The sequence below is a fragment of the Rattus norvegicus genome, chromosome 7 (genome assembly GCF_036323735.1).
Source record: "Rattus norvegicus strain BN/NHsdMcwi chromosome 7, GRCr8, whole genome shotgun sequence".
Taxonomy (NCBI): Eukaryota; Metazoa; Chordata; class Mammalia; order Rodentia; family Muridae; genus Rattus; species Rattus norvegicus.
Window position 1 is genome coordinate 22,156,623 of NC_086025.1, and position 24,065 is coordinate 22,180,687.

The following is a 24,065-nucleotide window of genomic DNA, read 5'->3' on the forward strand; positions in this document are numbered from 1 at the left end:
CCCCGGGATCTACCGCCCTCTTCTGGCCTCTGAGGTCATCTGCACACACGTGCCATGCACTCACAGGCACATACATATCTTAAAAACGACTTAGGGCATTTCTGAAGCATCATTTTATACCTTCTCTGTATGCGCCTGCTCTCTAAGATGAGTCTGTGGCTACCTGTCCACATATATAGCATTTTGTATTTCTTAGTCCGGGCCGGATACAGCACGTTTACTACAGTTTACATAGCCAGTCTAGAGCTTATTCTATATTAAGTGATATTTATACTAAGTTATGCAGCCTAAACCGACCATCGGTTTTCCTTTTCACAAGCAGCCTGCTACGTTTTCCCCTCTTGTTCTGTCTATGATCGAGTATAATGTAGGACGTACAGGCAAGGACGAGAGTGACTCAGCCCTCGAGGGGAAAGCTGACACTGCAGTCAGTGGGTGGCAGTAAGGATGGATTATGAGACCTTTGAAGATGCACACGAGCCATTGCAAGACGACACATACACGGGGACGCAGTGCTAGCAACGTAGGGATGCTGCTCTCTAAGACCACCGATGGCTCTGAGTTCCGCCATGAACTTGTGTAGGCCACTGCGTTCACTGTCTGCGTTTGCATTGTAACCTCCTTACCCGTAACCTGACTGATTCTCTACTTGGTACAATCAGCCAGCATTTTAAATGGAAACTCCTCTTTTCACAGGACTCTAATCATGGGAGATAAGAAAGCTGGGTTTTCTGTTTTCTGGGCAGATGATGGTTTAGATACAGGACCCATCCTTCTTCAGAGATCGTGTGACGTCAAACCCAATGACACAGTGGACTCGCTTTATAACCGGTTCCTTTTTCCTGAGGGGATCAAGGCCATGGTCAGTATACTCACAGCATCAGTACGAATTTAGCAAACCTTTAACATCTGAGGACTGCTTTTCTTTTTCTTTTTCTTTTTCTTTTTCTTTTTCTTTTTCTTTTTCTTTTTCTTTTTTTTTTTTTTTTTGGAGCTGAGGACCGGACCCAGGGCCTTACGCTTTCTAGGCAAGCGCTCTACCACTGAGCTAAATCCCCAACCCGGAGGACTGCTTTTCATTCACCAAGAGTTTGCCGAGCCAAGCATGGTGGCACATGTCTGTAATGTAAACTAAGGTGTGAAAGACTCATAGTCTCTGATGATGACTGGTTCCTCTTCAAAGAGACGGAACGGCCAAGACAACAATGAAACGGCTGTATCCTCTTGCCAAATACTTGAATCTCCAACCCTGTGGATAATGACTAGTTATAAGGAAGAATTAAAAACAAAATCTTTAAATATTTTCTATGTAACAGATTTCCTTTAAAGCTATGTTTACTTAGTCTAAGTAACGGGGTGAAAGGTGATTATTAACTTATTTATTCAGATGTGCTCAGAGTAAAAGATTCCAAACACGCATACCTACTATTTTTACCCTACCATTTTACCCATAAAAATATCCAGAGATTCGGCAAGCAATTCCTACACCATTTGGTTGTCTCCACCCATCCCCCGCCCCCACACACCAATAAGAATTTGGTGGAAAAAGTAGCAGCGTTCTACTGAGTCGTCATCTTTGATGTGAGGGGAGGGTGAGACTGGTTCGCGTCACTTAGCGGTTCAGTCAGAGGGTCCTGAGCATCGGCGAGACCTGTCTTCAAGCTCATGTTCTACCACCTACAGAATGACCCTTTGCGAGCTGACAACGGCTAGCCTTTCCTTTTTGGCCTTGTTTCCTTCCTCTGTACAATGTGCAAAACCAGGGTTGGGGATTTAGCTCAGTGGTAGAGCGCTTGCCTAGCAAGCGCAAGGCCCTGGGTTCGGTCCCCAGCTCCGAAAAGAAAAAAAAAAAAAAAGAACAACAACAACAATGTGCAAAACTGTCTGGCTGGTACGAGTCTTCTGAAAATGAAATGACATCATTCACGTAAAGGATCTAGTACCTGGCAGGTCCTCAAAATTGATAATCACAGTCAAAATAGCACATGGGCCTCCCAGTGAATGTGTCAGGAAAGAGAACTCAGACACATCCCAGAGCAGTGATGTTGTGGGTTACTAGCATCACCTGTTCTGCCCGTCATGGTCATGGTAGGGTGAACCGGGGCCTTGCATATGCTAAGCGTGAGCTTTGTTCCAGAGCCTCACCTCGAGCCCTAACAGGGATTCATCAGGCTTGATGTGGGAGTGGGCACTCCTGGGTGTAAGTCTTGTGGACCATGTCAAACCCTTTGTCGTTGTGAAATGACACTGTATTCTACCAAGTTCACACTCAAAAGGTGTGCAACTGAGTCACCAAAAAAAAAAAAGGAAACTTTTGGTGTCTTAAGTTAGTCTATGTATGACGTTGCATTTGGTTGCCTTCTTAGCTGTCCTGAGCCAAATGCGACTGAGTCTAGAGCTCGTGGTTCAACTTTTCCTGAAGCTACAGCTTCCTCATTTGCAAAGCAGAAATGTGGTATACACACCTTTCAGGATACTTGGGACGTCTGTAAGGAATACTTCTGTAAAGTGGCTGTCACGCCCTATGTGCTTGGCGTGTCCGTGGACCGGAAGAGGAAGATAGCCGTAGTCACCACAGACTGACTTTCTGATCAGATTTAGAGGCAGTCAGTCTGGTGGACACAAACTTCCACTGGGCAGGTCATGCCTTTCTGGCTCTCTGTCCCTCACACTGGTACTGGTTTTGGCTTTAGGTAGAAGCTGTCCAACTCATAGCTGATGGAAAGGCGCCTCGCACTCCCCAGCCGGAAGAGGGGGCCACATATGAAGGCATCCAGAAGAAGGAAAACGCTGAGGTATTTACATCAATAACACATAGCCAAGGCATAGCCCTCCTCTTCTGAGTAGGACCCGGGATACCATTTCCTGACCCAGCAGCAGCCCCTCCAAGCCAGCTGTCCCCGTGTGTCCCCTCTCATTTCCCTGATGGGAGAGAAAAGTTAAGTGTCACCTCTAGGCTTCACAACCCATATTTCTGCTCACCTAGATTCCTTGGGACCAGCCTGCTGAAGTTTTGCACAACTGGATTCGAGGTCATGATAAGGTCCCTGGAGCCTGGGCAGAGATAGACGGACAGGTATTCTTTCGTGGGTTACACCTCCCCAACACACATTCTCTCTCATCTCTCCCTCCCTCTGTCTGTGCGTGTTCTCTCTCTCTCTCTCTCTCTCTCTCTCTCTCTCTCTCTCTCTCTCTCCCTCTGTACTACTGGTATTTGGTATTTGAACCCGACCTTACACGAGTCAGGAAAGCCCAAACCACTGTGCTACACTTTGGGCCCCATCTTACCAAATTGCTCATGTTGGTTTCAGATTTGTAATCTTCCTTTCATGGCAGCTCTGGGAGGCAGAGGCAAGCAGACAGACTTCTCTAAGTTTAAGGCCAGCCTGGTTTACATAGCAAGTTCCAGGCCAGCTATATCTACACAGTGAGACCCTGTCTACATAGAAGAAAGAGAAAGAGAAAGAAAGAAAGAAGGAACAAAAGAAAGAAAGAAAGAAAGAAGGAAGGAAGGAAAGAAAGAAAGAAAGAAAGAAAGAGAAAGGAAGAAAGAAAGAAAGAAAGAAAGAAAGAAAGAGAAAGGGAGGGAGAGAGGAAGGAAGGAAGAAAGAAAAGAAAGGGTCAAATATATGCCATTCATGTAAATATGTAGTCCCTGGTATGCAGGAAATATTCAGGACATAGTAACTATTCCAGCCCAATAATGACAGCCAGTATTTATAAAATAACTTAAAAGAAATCAGTATCCTTTGCTCTTGGTCACCGCCCTTTCCAGTCTTGTTTTCTTGTTTTGACTCCCAGAAGAGTCTCCACGGCTCTCTGTCCTGTGTGGGAAGAGCATGTGTTTTCCTAGGGGCTCAGTTGTGGAGTGACTGCCTGACATATATGAGGCCCTGAGTTCACTCCTGTCTCAGTCAGGGTCCCTATTGCCATGATAAAACACTGATCAAAAGGAACCTGGGAAGGAAAGGGAGTATTTCATCTTTTGCTTCCTGGTAACTGTCCATCACTGAGGGAAGTCAGGCCAGGAACCTGGAGGCAGGAACTGAAACAGAAGCCATGGAGGACGCTGCTTCCTGTCGTGATTCTCATGGCCTCTCCAGTCTGCTTTTTCATACAACCGAGGTCAGCTTATCCAGGGTTGGCATGGTCCCTAACGAGCTGGGCCCTCCCACATCAATCGTTAACCAAGAAAATGCCCCACAGACCAATCTGATGGAGGCCCCTCAACTGAAGCCTCTCTTCTCAGATTACTCTAGCTTGTGTCAAGTTAACAAACAAAAAAATAACCTGGACAATTCCCCAGCACCGTAACCTACCCACTGCAACACACACACACACACACACACACACACACACACACACATGCACACACACTCACATGTGCACACACACAGACACACATATATTCAAACACAGACACACACTCACATGCATTCATACACACATACACACAGACACATTCACAGACACATTTACACACAGATACACATATTCACACACTCACACAGACACACGTTCACACATGCATACAGACACATATATTCACACACTGACATACACTAACACAGGGATACAGACACACACTCACACACACATTCACACACACACACATGCACACACACTCACATGTGCACACACACAGACACACATATATTCAAACACAGACACACACACTCACATGCATTCATACACACATACACACAGACACATTCACAGACACATTTACACACAGATACACATATTCACACACTCACACAGACACACGTTCACACATGCATACAGACACATATATTCACACACTGACATACACTAACACAGGGATACAGACACACACTCACACACTCAGACACACAAACCCTACCTTTATGTGGAAAGAATACTTTTTTCCTTTTAACCTTAGCCTTCTTTCTGACTCTTTGAATGCATAATAAATGCACATCCCTACCACCTGGGTGTGGAACTTTTCCTTGTGTGTGTGTAAATGTGTTTACATGTGTGTGTGTGCACATGTGAGGGAGTATATGTAGTGAGGACATATATGTGTGAGTACATGTGCATGTATGTGCACAGGTATTAATGGAGGGCAGAATAAACTACTGTGTGTGTGTGTGTGTGTGTGTGTGTGTGTGTGTGTGTGTGTGTGTAACTTGTGTGTAGAAGCCTTCAGAAACCAGAAGGCATCAGATTCCCTGGAACTGGTGTTATAGGTGGTGGAAAGTGGCTATGAGGGCCCTGGGGACTGACCTGGGTCCTCTGCAAGAGCAGTAGGCACCCTTAACCACTGAGCCTGAGTCCAGCCCACCCCTGAGACTCGGTTTACACAGTTACAGAGATTTGCATCTGTTACATTTCTACTGATATGCTTGACTCTGCCTCACCAAATGAATACAAAGTGACGAAATCACGTCTCAACTTTGCTACGGAAATGTGAACTTCAGTGTTTGTACAAGGTGATGCTTTCCCACACCCCACGGCAGTGGCTTTAACTTCCTGACTTCACTGGTTTGATCTTTCATTAGATGGTGACTTTCTACGGCTCATCACTGTTGACAAGTTCTGTGCCTGCTGGAGAACCACTGGACATTAGAGGTGCCAAGAAGCCTGGTCTTGTCACCAAAAATGGCCTTGTTCTTTTTGGGAATGATGGGAAAGCGGTAAGCATACAAAGCCACCTTTTGGTGTTCCTTCTGCTACCACGGTTATTAGGGAATGGCTTCCTCTGGCATTCACTGGGAGCTGGAAGGCTCGTGGTGCCTGGGTCTCACGTCTCTTGTATGCCCTAAAACAAGGTTCCTCAGGATAGCCCATGGACTTTCACAGTGACACCACAGGGAGACCTGTGGTTACAAAAGGGAATATGGACCTCTGCTTGTCCACCCACCAGTTTGGGATGATTCTCCCTGCTGTGCCTCAGTTTCCCTGTCTATAAAGCATGGAGAGAGATTCATCTCTGTCTCCCACTGTCGGTGCTTAGGTAGAACCAGTGAGACTCATGTGGCCACCTCTCCCATTGCCTGCTGCTGTCACCTCCCTCCTTAGTGTTAGGCCAGCCTCACCATGGCTAGCTCTGGGCCTCCTGGACAGCTTCCTAGTGAGGAGTGTAAGGGGGCATTTGTAGTTTACAGATGTGCACCATCTTAGTTTGTGCTTCTAGTGTTGTTACAAAACACCATGATCAAAAAGCAAGTTTGAGAGGAAAGGGTTTATTCAGCTTATACTTCCAGATCATGGTCCCTCACTGGAGGAAATCAGGACAGGAACTGAAGCCAGGTTGGAACCTGGAGACAGGAGCTGATGCAGAAGCCATGGAGAGGGTGCTGCTTACTGGCTTGCTTCTCTGGCTTGCTCGGTCTGCTTCCTTATAGAACCCAGGAACGCAGACAATCGATGGCCTCACCCACCATGTGCCTGGACACTCCCCCATTGGTCACTAACTGAGAAGATGGCTTACAGCTGAATCTCAGGGAGGCATTTCCTCAACTGGGGCTCCTTCCTCTCTGATGATTCTAGCTTATGTCATGTTGACACACAAAACCAGTCAGCACAGTCACCATTGTTTAAGGGTAAATGTTACAGTGTTTAGTGTCCAGCTGTTACTTATTACCTCGGTGACACTAGAAAAATCCCTGAACTTCATTGAGCCTCAATTCTGCAACAGCTAGGCAGGCCCAAAGGCACCCAGCTCCATCAGGATTGATACTAGGGCATGCATCCAAATGCATCGGCGGTGTTTGACTGCATGCTGGCAGCAGTGGTGTGTCCTCTCCGGAGTGGGGATGGGGAGTGGAATCCATAGCACCTTTGAGGAGGCTTCAAGTCCAAGCTGCTATAACCAAAATGCAAGTTTTCCCTGAGTGCACTGTCCATCCATCTGAGGGGCATCTGGCCAGTTAGTTGACTGCCCTTTTTTTCTGCCACTACGAAGACGTCATTCCAGTCCTTTTAGGCACGGGCAAGTGGGTCAACCATATGTCCGCATTCTCCAGACAAGCCAGCCTCTATACCCATTCCACACATTAGCTCCCCGCCCCAGCCCTCAGCTTGTTTTCCTGTTGCCGGTCTGTAGCTGATGGTGAGAAACCTGCAGTTTGAAGACGGGAAGATGATTCCCGCCTCCCAGTACTTTTCGTCGGGTGAGACATCGGTGGTAGAACTTACGGCTGAGGAGCTGAAGGTGGCAGAGACCATAAAGGTGAGCACGAGATGTCCTTAACTCGTTCCTCAGAAACCGACTTGTTCCTTGGGAAACAGCGTGCTTGCTTGTGTCTGGTCCATTTGTCCTTAGAGCAGTGGGGGTGTGGCTTTTTCTCCTCCTTCTGCATAAGTTACGGTTAAGAAACACAGTATCCAGAGGTTTATTTTTCTGTTCTAAGTTGACTTGGAGGGTTGGGGTGAGGTTGGCGATAAGTTATTCTCTGCTGGTGAAATGAACCAATTCAAGCCAGAGTATATTCAAGTCAGAGCCCTCTCACCATACAGGAGGGGTTCAGTGAAGTTACCCCGGAAAGGAGGCAGAGGGGAGCCGGAAGAGAAAGAGAGAAAGCGCAGGCTTACGGTGCAGAGAGAGAAGTTGGGTGGGGGAGACCCAAATGTCTGGGTTATGTAGGGAAGAGTTTCTGGGGGAGGGAAAGCCTAGCCCCTGGTTTGGAAAGTTCAGGGGCAGAAGGCTGGGTATGCCAGCCATGCCCTGCTCTGTAATGGGTATAGACTGAGGGATGCTGGGAGAACCTGGAGGCTGTGTGGCTTTGGTATGCTAAATAGGTTTGTCCTGGGTCTGAATCCCTGTTGGGATAAGGGGGATAAAAAGAAACCTTTTAAAATCCAGATTGAAGGTCATTTTTAGTCTAGCCAGAAGGACAAAAACTCATGCACAATTGTATGTGGTTTCCCATGGGGCCAAACTGGTGGGGGCGGAGCGCTCTGGTCAAGCGCTGGCCACCCGCAGGTGCTGTGCTTCAGGCGATGGGGGGGAAGAGGTCTTCGCCCTGGGAGTCCACGTGGTCCTTCTTCAGGGAAGTGATCCTTTTTGTGCAGGTCATCTGGGCTAGAATCTTAAGCAACGTCCCAGTGATTGAGGACTCCACGGACTTCTTTAAATCTGGAGCGAGCTCAATGGATGTTGCGAGGTAAAGACGCCGCCTCCGAGCTCCCCCTTCCGCCCACTCACAGATCGTTTTACTCATTTGTCGCCAACCAGGTTGTTTTGCATCTCCTTTAACGTTTCTAAATGTTACTTCCAAAAGATTTGTCATTATTTTATTGGTGAGTGTTCGTGTCAGTGAATGTCATGCGTGTGCAGTTACTAGATGTCCGGAAGCTGGAGTCACAGGCACTTATGAACTACCCAGGTGGGTGCTGGGAACCAAACTCAGGTCCTCTCTATGTGCTCTTAACCCACGGGCCACTCTCCAGCCCCAGGACACTGATTTTTATACCTCCCCTGCCTGTGTCCCAAGACGACCATTTCCCACTCTCTCCACCCCTGAACACCTCCCTGTTATTCCGGGGTCACCAAATAATATGTACTTCAAGAGCATATGACATCGTCAAAAGTTAAGAGGTTTAGAACTCTAAACTGTAGTTTCTTAGCAATCATTCATTTGCATGGAAAATTATGTTTAGCTTAATAAGGATTTCAACCCTGCATCGATATTTTACCCTCAGGAATCACTCATTACCTGTTAGAGCGAGTTACATGATCAGTTGTTACTTTCATCATATATAGAAAAATGTATGTGTTTGTGTGGGGGTGTGTCCACACAGCCACATGCCGTGGTATGTGTGGAAGTCAGAGAAAAACCTACAGGAGTCTGTTCTTGGGGGTCCTTAGGCTCAGACACTCAGGTTTGTTGGCAAGTTCCTTTATAAACTGAGCCATCTTGCTAGCCCTTATTTTACTATCTTAGTCCTTTACAAAGTGCACCAACATCTTCAGGGAATAAGTGATTGGAGGACCGGAAGTGGTGGACTTTCCACAGCCAACCTGGTATACCTGTCCCATTTAAGGTTGGCTGACAGCAACCGTTAGGTGGATAATGAAAGACAGAAAAGGACTTGTGAATGGTACTGACCTTCTGCGGGTGCTACCAAGCACCTCAGTTAAGCTTGTAGCACAAACCATGCCTGCCTTTCTCTTATAGGCAGACTACAGAAAGTTCTCTCTGCTACCTTCAGGTCTAACAGTTAGAAAATTGCCTTTTTTTTTCTTTTCTCCTTTTCTGAGTTCATTTGAAAGGTACAGACTTCCGTGCCCACGAATTTCTGCTGTGGTTAAAACATCTCCCCTTGGATTTATCTCCTTTATAGTTGTGGCTAAAGTTAAAAAACAGCAAGACTGTCTATAAGACAGGTTTTAATTTTCTCACGCCACATCATATTTTAAGTTTATTTTACTTTATGTCTGTGTATGAGCCTGCTTGTCTTTTGTGTATCACAGCCTGCAGTGCCCACATAGGCCAGAAGGGGGTGACAGATCACCTTGGAACTGAAGTTAGAGCCGTTGAGAGCTCCTGTATGTGGGCGATAGAAACTGAACCCAGGTCCCCTGTGAGAACAGGAAGTGCCATCTGTCCAGTCTCTGGGCCCAATCTTAACATCTTCTGTAGTTGCCATCAAAGACGGTCTTATACAATATGAACCCAAACCTCTTCCCCAATGCCAGTGAGCAGGCCATGATGAAGCTGTAAAAACAGATGTAATGTGAGCTGGTTCCCACTTTAAGGCTGGTGGAAGAGATCAGACAGAAGTGCGGTGGGCTTCAGCTGCAGAACGAAGATGTCTACATGGCCCGCAAGTTTGGAGATTTCATCCAAAAGGTTGTGAGGAGACTAAGAGGAGAGGACCAAGAGGCTGAGCTGGTGGTGGATTATGTAAGTGTCTCATTGATGTGCAGCTCCAAACTCCTACAAACCATTGTTACGGAGGACATATGTAGTTGCCGTTTACATGTATAGCCTTTAAGACTAGCTGTAGTGCTGGGTGGTGAGGGTGCGTGCCTTTAATCCCAGCACTCGGAGGGGGAGACGGAGGCAGAGGTGGAGGCAGAGGCAGGCAGATCTCTGTGAGTTCAAGGCCAGCCTGGTCTACCTCGTGAGTTCCAAGACCGCCAGGGCTACACAGAGAAACCTTGTCTCAGGAGAAAAAAAAGTCTAGTTTTATTCAAGACATAATTCATATCCTGAATTCATAAAATTCACCCTAGTTTGAGCTGGAGAGATGGCTCAGAGGTTAAGAGCATTGACTGCTCTTCCAGACATCCTGAGTTCAGTTCCCAGCAACCACATGGTGGCTCACAACCATCTGTAATGAGATTCGATGCCTTCTTCTGGTGTGTCTGAAGACAGCTATAGCGTACTCATATAAGTAAAATAAATAAATTAAAAAAATTCACCCTAGTTATAGCAAATCCAGATAGAATTGATGTGAAAAATTATAGCCCGGGTTTAGAGGTATATAGTAGAGCTGAATAGCGGTGGGGTTTTCTTTACTACTGGTATGAAGTATAAACTAGTATCAAGTTAAATCTGCCATTCAGTGATTTTTAGAACACTCACGAATCGTGCAATCCTTATCGCTATAGATAATTTTACAACATTTTCATCACCCCAAATTGGAAGACTGTATCACATTGGTGATCACACTACACTGATTTTTCCTCTCCTGTTCCATATCCAGGCTCTTGGAAGCTATCAGTCTCTTTTCTGTGCCGGTGGATTTTACATAATGTCCGCATGTCATTTAAACAGAACCGTGCACCATGTGGTCCCTATGTTTGATCTCTCTCCCTTGAGGTGGTATATTCAAGGCTCACCCTTACAGCACTTTTCATGACTTCTACTCTTCCTGGCCAAGTAATATTCCATCATGTCTGGCATACTTCCTCTTTTTAATCCGGTCACTGGGTGATGTGTGTTTTTGGACCACTTCACTCGGGAGGCTGTTGTGATCATACTGATACATTTTGACATGAACATACATTTTCAGGTACTGTGCTGAGAGCGGACTAGATGGCTCATACTCTATCTCCTTTGAAGGCAGCCACACAGATCATTTTAGAACCCCCCCCCAATGTAACAGAGAGCTCTGACCTTCCCCAGGTGCCTTCGCAGACTCTCTCCTTTGCCTTTCTCTTTAGCTGTCTTAGCAGGTGTGTAAAAGAACCACAGTGTAGTTTTGATTTTGCACTCAGTGATGGACAGTGATATTAGGCATCCTTTTGAATATTTATTCGAATCCTTTGTCCATTTCCAAAATTGTTTATCTTCTTATTGTAGAATCAAAGTTCTCTGTCCATTCTGGACATACAGATTTGTAGACAGACAGACAGACAGACAGACAGACAGACATGTTTTATGCATATGAGTACACTGTAGCTGTCCTCAGACACACCAGAAGAGGGCATCAGATCCCATTACAGATGGTTGTAAGCCACCATGTGGTTGCTGGGAATTGAACTCAGGACCTCTGGAAGAGCAGTCAATGCTCTTAACTACTGAGCCATCTCTCCAGTCCCCTGTAAATATTTTCTGACCTGTGGTTTGCTGCATTCTTTCACTTTCTTTGTAACATCCTTTGATACATAACAGATTTCCCCCCAAGAGACAGAGTCTCGCTACATAGCTCTGGATGTTTTGACAGAGTCTCGCTACATAGCTCTGGATGTTCTGGAACTCACTATGTAGACCAGGCTGGCCTCAAACTCACAGAGGTCCGCCTGCCTCTGCCTCCTGAGTGCAGGGATTAAGGGTGTGCTCACCATGGCTCAGCTCAGAATCTTATCTTTATGAATGGCTGTTACTGCACTTTCTCTGTTTCTTGCCCATGGTGCCTTTCCCCTCCCGCATCGCATCTTTAGTTACTTTCTTACAATAAGCGTTTGTTGCTTAAAGCAATCTAGATCAGGTCAATACCAACTTAATGCCAACAGCATAGGGAAACCTCACTACTACACAGCTCTCCTATATACCTTTAAATTTCGGCTATAAAATTTTTTGTGTTGATTTGATCTGGATTTGCTGGAAACCCCACAACAGGGTTTTTTTTTTTTTTTTTTTTTTTTTTGGTTCTTTTTTTCGGAGCTGGGGACCGAACCCAGGGCCTTGCGCTTCCTAGGTAAGTGCTCTACCACTGAGCTAAATCCCCAGCCCCCCACAATAGGTTTTTAAGTGCTTTATACAGCTGTCTTTGTTTTCTTGTTTTAGGTTTTTATTTTTAATTGTGTGTATGTATGTGACCTGTGAGGTTGTGTGTGTGTGTGTGTGTGTGTGTGTGTGTGTGTGTGTGTGTACATGGATGCAGATGCTCATGGAGGCCACAAGAGGGCGTCAGATCCCCCTGGAACTGGAGTTATAGGCAGATGTGAGCTGCCTCATGCTGGTTCTGGGAACTGGACCCCAGTCCTCTGCAAGAGTAGCAAGGGTTCTTAACGACTGCACTATCTCTTCAGGGGTAGATAGCAGTTAACTTTTAAAATCAGGCAGAAGGAGCATTAAACACAACAAAAATATTTTTATACAGATTTCTCTATTTTCCTAGTTAGTTGCTTTGATAAATCTATTTATTGTGAATTCAAAATTCTATGTGTGTGTCTCTATGTATGTGCATGTATCTGTGTGCATGTGTCTGTGTGTGTGCACATGTGTATCTGTGTGTGCCTGCGCGTGTCTGTGTATGTGCATGTGTGCATATGCATTTGTATGTTTGTGCATGTGTATGCATGTGTCTGTGTGCATATGTGTGTATCTGTGTGTGTGTCTGTGTGTGCATGTGTGTACATGTCTGTTTGTACATGTGTGTATGCATCTGTGTACATGTGTGTCTGTGTGCATGCATGTATGTGTGCATGTGTCTCTGTGTTCATATGTCTGTGTGTCTATGTGTGTCTGTGTGAGTGCACATGTGTATGCATGTATGTATCTTTGTGTGTGTGTGTGCATGTATCTGTGTGTGAATGTGTATCTATGTGCATGTATCTGTGTGCGTGTGTGTGTGTGTGTGTGTGTGTGTGTGTGTGTACACAACAGCAGAGTTGAGAAGAGGGTATTTGTGCCCTCCTTTACCACCTACAGCTTATTCCTTTGAGGCAGGGTCTCTCCCTGAACTGGGGCTTCCGTTGGGGCTCACATTTTCTTGGCTGTGCTGGAAACCACAAACCCCAGTCATCTTCCTATGTCCACACCCCTCAGAGCTGGGTTTCACGTGTGTGTGGCTAGTTACGTGGGTGCTAGGATCTGAACTCTGGTTCTCACCATTGTTCAGCAAGTGCTCTTGACCCCCAAGCTGCCTTCCCAGCCTCTTCTTCATGTGGACTCATGGTGCTGTTTGATGCCCAAAGGTTCACTGGGGTATCACTGAACTACTTCTGGTCCTTCGGGATGCTCTCGCTTCTTCCTTTCGTATGATGTGTTTGCAGTACGATTTTCCCCATTTTACGGGTGAAAACCCTGGATACAAGCAGGTATAGTAGCCTCAGGCTCCCTTGCTATCCAGAAGTAGAGAGAACAACAAGGCAGCTCATGTGTAACAAAAGAACATAAGGGAGAAATCTCGAGATGGCACCAGCATAAAAGGAAATACCAGGGTAAAGATTTTCCCAACCATCTGAGGGGCACAATGGTGGTCCTGTCAAGTCTGCCTATAGATGGCGCTGTCCACAGGTGTTTGAGGTACCTTTGTGTTTAATAAAGAACATCAGAGCCAGAGCTAAGCCCAGACCAGAGCCTCAGACCTCAGGTGGCCCCTGAGCATGAGAGTGCATCTGTCCTTGTGACAGTAGATGTCACTAGAATGGCGCCAAGCTGACCTCTTTCCACATTAGTGAATGTCTGTCTGCCTGTCTTCCTTCCTTCTTCCCTTCCTCCCTCCCTCCCTCCCTTTCTTCCTTCTTTAATTATTTTGGGGTTTTTTCTTTTTAGATCTGTTTGAGTGAATGTGTATGCGTGTTTGCCTTGGATGCATGCCACCCTCAGAGGTCAGCAGAGGGCATCTGATGCCCTGGAACTTGAGGCATTAGGTGGGTGCTGGGAACCAAGTTTGGGTCCTCTGCAGGAACAAGTGCTCCTAATCACTGTGCTATCTCCCCAGCCCGATGAATGATTCTTTATCACCACCTGCTATCAGGTTGATAAGCACAGAAACACTCTGACTGTCTTAGTTTGGGTTTTACTGCTGTAAACACCATGACCCAGGCAACTCTTATAAGGACAACATGTAATTGGGGCTGGCTTACAGGTTCAGAAGTTCAGTCCATTATCATCAAGGTGGGATCACGGCAGCATCCAGGCAGGCATGGTGCAGGAGGAGCTTAGAGTTCCACATCTTCATCTGAAGGTTGATAGCAGAATCCTGACTTCCAGGCAGCTAGGATGAGGGTCGTAAGTCACGCCCACAGTGCCACGCCTACTCCAACAGGGCCACGGCTACTCCAACAGGGCCACGCCTACTCCAACAGGGCCACGCCTACTCCAACAGGGCCACGCCTACTCCAACAGGGCCACGCCTACTCCAACAGGGCCACGCCTTCTAATCCTGCCACTCCCTAGGCTGAGCATATACAGACCATTGCACTGACTTTTCTCAGGTTTCCAAGGAGGTAAACGAGATGACAGTGAAGATGCCCTACCAGTGTTTCATAAACGGACAGTTTGTAGATGCCGAGGATGGAGAGACTTACGCCACCATCAACCCCACAGACGGAACTGTGAGTGACAGCCACAGTGAGCTCAACTCTAGCTCTCACCCCCGAGCTCCCCGTTCAAACACGAGTCATGCATGACTCTTACCCACTCAGCTCTAACACTAGCTATTGTGTACTACAGTAACCTCTTCTTTTTTTTAGTAGACTAAGCGTTTATGATGAATTTAGATTCCTGTGCCCATGTGCAGCAGATCTCTCTGTGCAGAGCTCCACATGAGAGGGGGATACTTGAGACTCATGGCAAGCTTCCCTGTGAAGAATTGCACAGTTGTCCTACATGTGTTTTTCCAGAATGAGATGACATGTACAATGGACCAAGATTAGGTTGTTAACATGTTCAAAGCATCTCCTCCTTTTTGTCCATTTTCCCCCTCAAGATGGATTAGTTCTCTGTCAGAATTTTTCTGTTTGATAAGTCATTTTCTGCTTTTAGTATTAATAGAATATTAATTCCGAGAGCCACACCGATAGATCCCTCGGGTGACCTATTTCTCCTTGCCTTGAAACAGACGCTATGCAGAGTGTCCTACGCTTCTTTAGCGGATGTTGACAGAGCAGTAGCCGCGGCCAAGGACGCCTTTGAGAATGGCGAATGGGGAAGGATGAACGCCAGGGACAGAGGAAGACTCATGTACAGGTGTGCTTGCTGGAGAAACAGCTATGCTGCCTTGGGGGAATCGGTTACTGTTGTCAAGACTTTAAACTTCCCCAAAATAACCATACTGTCTTGAAAACACCCGTGAAAGGCATGCCTTTCATTATTTGAGTCCCATAAAATCCCCTGGTGTCGGGGTACTGCTTTTATCAGCCAGAGGTCATCAGGGACTAGGTAGGATTCAGGGAAGAGCATGGGACTGCCACAATGGCTAAGGACCCAGGCAGGGCCGGAGGCAGAGGAAGCAGGTGCTCCCCCAGGTCTGAAGGTATAGAGGCAAGGACCATAGCTGTGGAGAGCACTCTAGAGTCCTCTGTACATGCAGAAGAGCACTCTACAGTGGCCTCAGAAGGACAGCAACCGGGGTTGGGGATTTAGCTCAGTGGTAGAGCGCTTGCCTAGCAAGCGCAAGGCCCTGGGTTCGGTCCCCAGCTCCGAAAAAAAAGGAAAAAGAAAAAAAAAAAAAAAAAAAAAAAGGACAGCAACCATGAGTGACCTGGCGGATTTAACCCACTGACCATGTCCTTCACCCTCTTCACAAATCTCCTGACGCGGCTCTCAGTCACCAGATAATACGGGCTATAAAGGTCCTCCAAGGTCACAGACCAGAGGGGACATTGGACAGAGGTTCACATGGGAGACAGCCCACCCCTGTTTTCAAAGACAAAAGGAAGGAAGGCAGGGGAAAGCTAAGGTCCCAGGAGAATATTACAAATGAGTTAAGTGTTCCAGAAGTAGTTAGTCTCAACGATTCATCCTGGTTTCCGCTTACCTGCAGCTCAACCTCTCACCTGGACTGACAGATCCCTTAGAGTGAGATCTATGAGAAGCATGAGGGAGGTGTCAGGTCATGTCAAGGCCAACTCTTGAATATCCCAAATGAACCATTCTAAGAAAAGGGGGGTGGGGAAGGGAGAAGGGAGGAGCAGGGAGAGAGGGAAGGGAACAGGGGAGAGGGAACATAAAAGATACACATTTATATCTGTGTGTACATGTGTGTACATGTGTGTATGCATGTGTGTGCATGTGTGTCTGTGTGAATGCATGTATCCGTGCATGTGTCTCTATGTTCACGTGTCTGTGTGTGTGTCTATGTGTGTCTGTGTGAGTGCATGTGTGTATGCATGTATCTCTGTGTGTGTGCATGCATGTATCTGTGTATATGTATATCTATGTGCATGTGTCTATTTTTGCTAATCACACCATCCCACAGACCCCGCTCCCCTTCCTAAGGAACCTGGGCACCTGGGTAACTCTGCTGTGGACTTTGTGATTCATTCCACGAGCTGGCTCTGTCCTCTTCAGTCAGTTCTGAAAACATTGCTGTATCAGTCAGAAAGCCACGTGTGTTCACAGGTGGTGGGGGCTCATGTTCTGACACCTCCCTGTGTATTAATGAACCACTCCATTGTGCTGGTTCCCTTGACCCACCGCCTCCTGCCTGTCACCAACTGTGGCCCTGCTACTTACTCTGCTGCTTGTGCATATAGGAGGCAAACGGCCCATGCTAGGGACATAGCTGGCTTCTCCCTGTAACTGGAAGGCTGGCTGGTTGTAGCTCAGTGGTAGAGCACTCATCTAGCATGTGTGAGGTCCTGGGTTCGATTCAAAGCACTGCAGAAACTGTAAGAATAACTTCCGCAGGTTGGGGATTTAGCTCAGTTGTAGAGCGCTTGCCTAGGAAGCGCAAGGCCCTGGGTTCGGTCCCCAGCTCTGAAAAAAAGAACCAAAAAAAAAAAAATAATAACTTCTGGAAATGAACTATGCATACAATGATTTATTTACTATCTACCTTCCTAGACCATGATCTCCAAAGGGGTAGGTGTGTTGTCCCTCTGACTAGTCTCCAGATTCTTAGTTGGTACCCTATACATGGCTGGCATATACAGCTGGCCTGGGCTCCATCATATGTGCTAACTGGGTGCCTTTCAATGATCACACAGACTCGCGGACCTAATGGAAGAAAACCAGGAGGAGCTGGCGACCATAGAAGCGCTGGATTCCGGGGCTGTCTACACCCTGGCTCTGAAGACTCATATTGGAATGTCCGTGCAGACCTTCAGATACTTCGCAGGCTGGTGTGACAAAATTCAGGTAAGTTAAGAATGCTGCTCACTCCTACAGGAAAAGGGACTCAAGCTCACAAGTTCATAGCAGGTTTGATCTCGACTCTGAGATGGCAGCTTATTCCCCTGTCCTCGGAATAGGAGCAACGGTAGATCCCCACCTGCTATGGGCCTATTTTCAACAGTTTTCCTTTGCGTGAGACAGCAACCCCGGAAATAAGGTTCCACTTTACTTTTGAGGCAGGGTCTCTCTTGTTTTCTGCACAGTGTATGCCGGGATTAGCTGGCCCAAAAGCTTCAAGGTGATTCTTTGATCTCTGCCTACCATTTATGGAGTGCTGGGACTACAGATGTGCACTACCACATCTGGATTGTGTGACTTCCAGGGATCCAATTCAGGCTGCCAGTGGGGACTGCATGGCAAGTGCTTTTACCCACGGAGCCATGTCTCTGGACCCTGGGAGCCTTTTTACAGCAGTGTGAGCCCAGTCTCAAGGGTGGGGATTCACAGCTCACATATTTTGCATTAGACCCTGCCTCCCCAGTAGGGGTTAAGTCTCCAATACGTGAATTATCAGTACACAATTTAGACTGTGAAATATGGCTCAGTGGCTAAGAGCACTGACTGCTTTTCCAGGGGACTTGGGTTCAATTCCCAGCACCCACATGGTAGATCACAGGGGTCTGTAACTCCAGTTCTTCCGGATCTGACACCCTCACACAGATATACAGGCAGGTAAAACACCAATACACATGAAATAGTTAAAAAAAAATAAGACTATGATTATGGTTAGAGCAACCATGAATAGCAAATAGATAGCTTTCTCCCTTATTCTGGGTAAGGACACAGGCATAAGGAGAGACCTCCCCTGTGTCACAGCAAAGGAACCAGAGAACCAGGCTAGAATTCATGAGTTCTGACTTTGAGCTCTCTCCACGTTCTACTGTCTTCTTCGGATGTCCAGCATCTTGGGCTGGGATGCAGCTCAGCTGGTAGAGGGCTTGCCTAGCACGCATGAAGCCCAGGCACCACATACTCTGTGTAGCAGTGTGTCTGAGTCCCAGCACTCTGGGGATGAGCTCGGAAGAACCAAAAGTGCAAGGTCACCAGCAGCTACTCTGTGAGTTTAAGGCTAGCCCAGGACACGTGAGACCTTGTCTCAAAACACAAAAACAGTCTTAATAGTCTTCTAAGAACCTGGGATCATGGCAGGGTCGGGGTTGTGATCTGAGCATGAAGGGGACAGAAATCACTTTAATGGCTGAAGGAGACTGTAAGGAAAAAACTTGATAAAGACATGTGTGGAATAAATATTTAATTTCTCCCCAACTCTAAACCAGTAAGTAACATGTGTAATGAGAAAGAAAGCCAGAAACTCTCCTGTTTGTGTGTGTGTGTGTGTGTCTGTGTCTGTGTGTCTGTGTGTCTGTGTGTGTGTGTGTATTTGATGGATGTTGGGTGTCTCCTCCTCAACTGCTCTCCACTTTCTTTTCTGAGACAGGATCTCTCGCTGAACCTGGAGCTTGTGGATTTGGGTAGACTGTCTGTCTAGAGAGCTCCAGCAATCTGCTTGCCTTTCCAGTGCTGGGATTATAGTGATCTGCTCTCCCACTCAGACTTAGACGTGGGTGCGGGGAATCTGAACTCAGGTCTCCAAGGCTACCTGGCAAGCGCTTTACTGAGCATGCCTTCTCAGCTCGACAGAAGCTCTTCGTTGTCGTGCGGGATTTGTTTCTTATACATTGAGCACCGCCTCTGAACGTTAGCTGAGACAGAAGGAGAGGGCAAAAGCATACTATCTGCAATTAAGCTTCGTATTTCAATTAGTGAAATATCAGTCTCTGTGGGTGTTCTGAGTTACGTGGGGGGAATCGAAGGTCACTCCAGAAAGCAACGAGGCTCTGAGGCAGCAGCGAGGTCCAGCCTTGATAAACTGAACCTCGAACAGCCATGCAGAAGCGTATTTATCGATTATTTAGTGATTGAAGGTATAATGAAGAACAACTATTTCAGTCTAATGTCTACCCTGGATAAAGTGATTCTACTAGAATGCCACTACAAACTTTTCTTTCCTTTAGGGCTCTACAATTCCAATCAACCAGGCCCGACCGAATTACAACCTGACCTTCACCAAGAAGGAGCCACTTGGGTAGGACAAGGTTAGGGGTGTGGCGAGTGTGGGGGGGTAGGGGCAGGAGTGGGAGGAGACGGGGTGGGGGCGGGGTAAGGGGAGGGTTGGGTGGAGATGGCGGGGGGGGGGGGAAGGGGGCTGAGGGTTGGAGGTGGGGGTGGGAGAAGATGGGGTGGGAGCGGAGACGGGGGTGGGTGGAGACAGAGGTGGGGGCGGAGACGGGGTGGGTGGAGACCGAGGTGGGGGCGGAGATGGGGGTGGGTGGAGACAGAGGTGGGTAGGGTGGAGATGGGGGTTGGGAGTGGGGGAAGGGGTGGGGTGGGGGAGGGGGCGGGGGTGGAGGAGGGAGAGGGGAAGGGGGAAGGTTAGGTAGAGATGGCGGGGATAGGGGGTGGAACAGCAGAGAGCTGTGAGGAAACAAAGGTGATGATGAGCCTTCTCCCACAGTGTCTGCGCCATCATCATTCCCTGGAACTACCCACTAATGATGCTGGCCTGGAAGAGTGCAGCCTGCCTGGCAGCAGGCAACACCCTAGTACTCAAGCCAGCGCAGGTGAGCATGGCCAGAGGGTGGAGGGGCCCCCTCGTCCGCAAATTTAAAGCATGTGTACGTTTATAAACAGCATACCTTCAAGCTTGCCACAGGTCACACACAACTCTTCATACATTATTGGTAAATTCTCATCTGAGCAGGGGGAAAAGTTCGCAGGTGCATACAGAGGCCAGAGGACCACTCCCAAGAGCTGTGGGATCTGGGACTCAAACGTGGGGCGTTGGTTTTGGTGCCAAGAGCTTTGTCTGATGAGCCACCTTGCTGGCCCCATTCACATTACATTCCTTCAACGTCTTGTAGGGAAAGGGAAAAGCACATAAAATAACTTAGTAATTATGACAACTTACATGTAAGCTCCAGGGGTGTGCAACCTTTGATGCTGTGCCTGTAACACCACCATCCTCAAATGTGCAATGTGTTGGACCATATGCACAGGTATCCGGGGAGCCTGGAGGGCCGCAGGTCGAACAGCCCTGAAAGCATGAATACGTACGTGTGTGTGTGTGTGTGTGTGTGTGTGTGTGTGTGTGTGTGTGTGTAAAAACACACTGGGCAGTTTTCAGAGTCATTTATTTATGCTAGAGTACTTTCTGTTTGAGGTAGCATCTCCTGTGGTCCAGGCTGACCTTGAACTTGCCATGTAGCTGAAGCTGACCGGGAACATCCTCTTACAGCCACCATCCAAGTACAATGATTACTCCAGCTTCGGGGTTTGAGGTGCTATTCTACCCAGGGTGGCTTCACTGCAGGGCACAATAACATGCCGTGTGGACCAGTGCCCTCTCCAACTACAGTTCTGTGACAGACTAACACACTGGTACAATAAGCTTCTTGCTTTTCCAGTGTCAGGGGCCAGCTTCTCACCCAGGCTCTCCAGACTGGCACTCTGTAAGCCTCATGATGTAGCTCTCGAGTCTGTCACTAGAAGGGGGAGGAGGGGCTCTCTTCTGTGGTGCTGCAGTCCATTGTGTGAGTTCCATGTCAAGTCTTTCAGCTGCTTGTCAGCTTAATGAAGGTTGCTTGAGTTAATAATAGTGATTCCACATAGCCAGCCCTGTCAACGGTACACAGGGAAGCTTCTGGAGCAGAGGAGCAACTGAAGGGAGGGTGATACAGACACACACAGCCAGTGAGGGAACCACTGGGATCTCTATGCTCCCCTCTCCCACACAGAGCTCTCTTGGTCTTGAGAGCACTTGTTCCTCTATAGGACATGGAGCCTCGGCCCCCTGTCCCTCATGCACACTGAACATTACTGTCCGGGCCTAAATGTGAATCACGGGTGCTTTACGGTGTATCTGTCAGTGGAAAGAGAAGCTCGGATACTTGCTTTCCGTTCTTCACTGGATCTTCCTGCAAATTCCACTGTTAGAGAGCAAACGAAGAAGCACTCATTTAGATAATCAGCGTCAGTGTGGGGGAAAGTGAGCAGGTAGACATGTGGTGAAAGAAAGGCACTAAAGACTTTAGTATCCGAGAGAATTGGTGCATAGATGCATGCGCCCGTAACCCCCGACACTGGTAGGGGGGTGGGGGGATGGGACAAGGAGATTCTAAGAGCTTACTGGTCAACCAGCTTAGTCAAAGCAGCAAGCTGCTGATTCAGTTAGAGACCTTGTCTCGAGGCAATATGGCGGACGGCAACCACATCCTGCTCTGGTCTCCAAGTCTGAGCAGGCCCACGCTCATGTGTATGCACCTCAAATACGCACCATACCCACAAATGAGTGCTTTTACAGTCACAAAGAAGGGCCCTGGTAAGGATGGTGATTACTGTATTCATTTCCAGGTCACACCCTTGACAGCTCTGAAGTTTGCAGAGCTGACGGTGAAAGCAGGCTTTCCGAAGGGGGTAATCAACATCATTCCTGGCTCAGGTAAGCCTGCCGGGCAGACTCTGTTCTGACCGCCCAGTGGCTCAAGGAGCTAAGTGCTGCTTCCCACTGCAATCTTAGCCCAAAAATGGACCACATTAAATACAGTTCATCAAGGATCAGTGTACTTACTGTGTAATAAAAGATAAAGACTGGAAATCTAGTGTGTGAGGAGGGATGGGGGAGGGGGAGAGCTTTATAAAACTACCCTAAGGGTAGAGCATTTTCATTTTCAATGAGCACTATAACAACCGAGACTTAATCCATCAATAAGGGGGAGGCACTGAGAGCTGTATTGAGGATATTGTTTTAATCCATTTGTAATCAGTGCAGCAAATATAAAGTGCAAGTTTAAATGAAATGCAAGTTCAGCAAACACAAGCCCACCCTCCACAAAAGACCATGTTCTGTTGTCCCCTAATTAATTCTACAGGGGGTGTGGCAGGACAGCGGCTCTCTCAGCACCCTGACATCCGCAAGCTTGGTTTCACTGGTTCCACCTCTGTGGGCAAACAGATCATGAAAAGGTACTGGCGGGCTGTAGGGAGTCCATTCAACTAGGCTTCTCTTTGGAATTCAACAGAACGTTTTGGGACACGGAAAAGCAAGGCTGGGGACATGGCTCAATTGGTAGAGTGCTTGCCTAGCATGCACCATGCCCTGGGTTCGATTCCCAAAGCTGCAGAGAGCAGATGTGGTCGTCCACCCTGTGATCTCTGAACCCTGGAGGTGGAAGGTCAAAAGTTAAGGTCATTCCAATAAAACAGGTTGGAAGGCTACCTGGACTACATGAGACCCTATCTCAACCACACACACACACATACACACACATGCACACAAACACACATGCATATATACACATAATTACACACATGCATGCACACACATGCATATACACACATAATTATACACATGCATACACACATACATGCATATGCACACAAGTACACACATGCATACACATACCATACATACAAGCATATATACATACATGCACAAATACACATAAGCATGCATGCATACATATACACATGTAGATGCACACACATGTACACACACATACGTGCATGTACACATACAAGTACATACATACAAGCATACATGCATAAATACATGCATACATGCACACACACACACACACCATCAACAACAAAACTAGAGAAAACCACATCAAACACAGGGAATGGCTGTCACTGGTGAATATGCCAGAAAAACTTTCCAAACGCCTACAGTGAACCCAGGGGTGTGGGCTGGAGACAGAGCTCTGTGGTCCAGTTCTTGCCTGGCCAAACAAACACAGCCAGGATGAAGGTAAAAGTTAGACCCAAAACAATAGGATTTGATCAAAATTCTAAATACGATAAAAACAATAGCCATCAAGACATGGGGGATTTTGTGGGCTATTTCTTCTTTTCTACCATTCTATCCGTTCTGAGAGAGAGTGCTTCTCAAGACTGGGACCGCCCTTCTCATGGTTTATCACGGTCACCACTCAAATGGCAAAACGAAAAGCACAGCATAATAAAAGAAGTAAATAACCAGTAACCAGCTAAAACCCGCTTCCCACCCACAGGTCTAGCAGGCTGGCTCTTGCTTTGCGGACTTTCACATAACTGAATTCTTTTCTTTGAATTTATTTATGTATTTTTTCCCCTTAACGCATCTGTCTGCATATACACCTGCACGCCAGAAGAGGGCATCAAGTCTATTACAGATGGTCGAGAGCCACTGTGTGGGTGCTGGGAATTGAACTCAGGACCTCTGGAAGAGCAGTCAGTGCTCTTAACCACTGAACCATCTCATCAGCCCTGGCATAACTGGATTCTTAAAGGTGAATTTCCCTTTGAGAATCCTCATCCTTTGGCCACAGAGGTTTTTGAACATTACAGAAAGCAAAATAAACAAAAGGAACGGAAAGGCACATGAACGCTGTCACACACAGCGCACAACCTTAGCAGTGAACCATCTCCTCTCCTGTCTCTTCCTCTGCCCTTCCCCTGCCCTCTTTGAGACGTGATTTCTCCATTCTCCTGCTTCTACTTTCTGAATGCACTGCCACACCCTCATAAATGACATTACATTTCTGA

General features: G+C 47.2%; 1 protein-coding gene across 2 annotated transcripts in view; it reads left to right on the forward strand.

Annotated features, from left to right (window-relative positions):
• Aldh1l2 (aldehyde dehydrogenase 1 family, member L2) overlaps nt 1-24,065 on the forward strand; it is a 51,532-nt gene that overhangs the window by 14,751 nt on the left and 12,716 nt on the right. The window contains exons 4-18 of one of the 2 annotated variants that reach the window (NM_001191778.3): nt 697-862; nt 2,694-2,795; nt 2,987-3,076; nt 5,523-5,657; nt 7,070-7,195; nt 8,038-8,129; nt 9,725-9,872; nt 14,582-14,701; nt 15,208-15,335; nt 17,297-17,451; nt 18,300-18,333; nt 18,485-18,517; nt 19,999-20,104; nt 21,894-21,981; nt 22,412-22,505. In NM_001191778.3, the coding sequence (NP_001178707.2) occupies nt 697-862; nt 2,694-2,795; nt 2,987-3,076; nt 5,523-5,657; nt 7,070-7,195; nt 8,038-8,129; nt 9,725-9,872; nt 14,582-14,701; nt 15,208-15,335; nt 17,297-17,451; nt 18,300-18,333; nt 18,485-18,517; nt 19,999-20,104; nt 21,894-21,981; nt 22,412-22,505 (1,617 nt within the window). Of the gene's footprint in view, nt 1-696; nt 863-2,693; nt 2,796-2,986; nt 3,077-5,522; nt 5,658-7,069; nt 7,196-8,037; nt 8,130-9,724; nt 9,873-14,581; nt 14,702-15,207; nt 15,336-17,296; nt 17,452-18,299; nt 18,334-18,484; nt 18,518-19,498; nt 19,570-19,998; nt 20,105-21,893; nt 21,982-22,411; nt 22,506-24,065 lie in introns of both variants that reach the window. The other variant, NM_001414921.1, reaches the window with a different exon arrangement.